At 31.8% G+C, this 1,936-nt stretch overlaps 1 protein-coding gene across 11 annotated transcripts in view; it reads right to left on the bottom strand.

Moving 5' to 3' along the window:
* Positions 1 to 1,936, bottom strand: part of SYNE2 (spectrin repeat containing nuclear envelope protein 2) — a 405,273-nt gene that overhangs the window by 189,221 nt on the left and 214,116 nt on the right. For all 11 annotated transcript variants that reach the window (XM_017533965.2, XM_017533967.2, XM_017533970.2 and 8 more), the window contains one exon: positions 501 to 823. In XM_017533965.2, coding sequence (XP_017389454.1) covers positions 501 to 823 — 323 coding nt within the window. The remainder of the gene's footprint in view (positions 1 to 500; positions 824 to 1,936) is intronic.

The raw sequence follows: 1,936 nt of genomic DNA, 5'->3' as shown, positions 1-1,936 counted from the left end.
AAAAAAAAAAAAAAAAACAGAAGAATGTACACACTAGGTATTAGTTTGAAATTGTGACAACAGGACACACAAACACATAGTAAAAGTACAATGAAAGTAAGGAGAACAGTAAACACAATTTAGCAGAATGGTTATTTCTGAGAGGAGAGAGAAGGAGCACACAAGAGAACTCAAATTGATGATGTACCTTTGGGTACACAGATGTTAGTTTTATCATTATTACTTATAACATGCACATACTTTTATAAACACTCTGTTGTATGTACCCAATATTAAATAAGAAAACAACAACAAAAAAAAACAGAAGAAATACAATATTTACCAGTTTTCATTACATTGTAATTTTTTCTACTTTACCGTATTTTCCAAATTATCTCTAATGCATACGTTAATAAAAAAAAAACCTTTATGTTCTTAAAACTGTATTTTAAAATATAGTTGAATTATGTCTTAAAGCTATGTTTTATGTTCTTAAAGATTACCTTTGGAAGAGGACCTACCTTTCTGCCTCAGTTTCCTGTACTTTGAGAGCTTCCTTCATTGCTGAGTTCTTAGAAACCAGTTCCTGTAAAGTACACTGAAGTTCTAGTTTGGCTTCGGGGCTGGATATCATTCCCAGTTTCTCAGTGAGGTCCTGGATGTCTGCTATTGTGGATTCCAATTCCTCTTGTTTTCGAAGAGGCATCTCTAGAGATTCTTCTGGATTACCAATGTCTATTCTGTAGTGTACAACAATGGCTTCGAGGGAAGTGATGCTCTCTACTGCCCTGGTGACTGCATCTTTATAGCGTGTTAGATTTTCATAAGCATCATCCAAGGCATTCTGGTGAATAAGAGATTAAATGCTGTGACAAAACTGTCAAACTTTTGGAACTTCTGTCATTCTTAAATTTTTGTGGTGCATTCGTAACATGTCTCCGAGTCTTACAAGAGTTAGCATTCTCATGCTTACAGTTTGACAATATTACACTATTATTTTTAGGTGAATAACTGCATTAAAAAAGTTGTTTCCAGATTTAATAAGAAAAATAATCTAAATTCAAAATAACATCTCAAGAATAATGTCTATTAATGTATCTTCCTGGTTTGGAACTCTTGTACTAGACTATGAATTAAATAAAACAATGGATTATGTTTAATGTATACAACCTTAATCAACATTTGCGAACAAATGAAAAGAAAACAAAACCACGAGACATTTTATATTTTTGAACTAATTTCTCTGCCACTAACTTTAGTTTAGGTACATTATTGAATGAATGTCTCCAGACTTCAGTCATCTCGTTGAAATAACAAATAGTTGAAATAAATAAACATCCCTTCCAGTTCAGTTCTAATCCTATTATTTTTGGGATTTATATACACTGTTCCCAGAGACTGTATTAAAATTCAAGTGGAGAAGCACTCGAATTACTCATTTACTGCAAAACTATTTGAGTATTATGAATTCATAATACTTTACATTTCCATAGCCTTTACATCTATCAAAATATTCCAAATATAGTATCTCATAATAACTCCTCAAATTAGAAAAGGGAGTTAATTTCCCATCCTACAAATTTCATGTGATCAATCTGAAAACACTATGTATGGCATTATATTGAGCACAGTGTGAATTACAATGATGCCTAAGATATCTATTCTATCAAAAGGAAGGGAACGGAGTATGTTTGAGTCACTTTTCAACAGAGGTGAGCAAATAATCACAATTAACTCTACTGCTATAGCATGAAAACAAATGTAGTCAATACAAAAACAAATGGGTATGTCTATATTCCAATAAAATTTTATTTATAAAAGTCAGGCACTGTGGGAAGGATTTGGCTCACGGGCTTTAATGTGATGTTTCCTGCTCTGGTTCTGTTACTTTCTCAAGACTCAGAAAAATCTTCATGTTTCTAAACTTCAATTTCATTATTTTTTTTTTTTTTTTTTT

The sequence above is a fragment of the Cebus imitator genome, unplaced genomic scaffold (genome assembly GCF_001604975.1).
Source record: "Cebus imitator isolate Cc_AM_T3 unplaced genomic scaffold, Cebus_imitator-1.0 Scaffold83, whole genome shotgun sequence".
Taxonomy (NCBI): Eukaryota; Metazoa; Chordata; class Mammalia; order Primates; family Cebidae; genus Cebus; species Cebus imitator.
The sequence above is the reverse complement of the archived record's forward strand: the minus strand, read 5'-3'. Positions and strand labels throughout refer to the sequence as shown.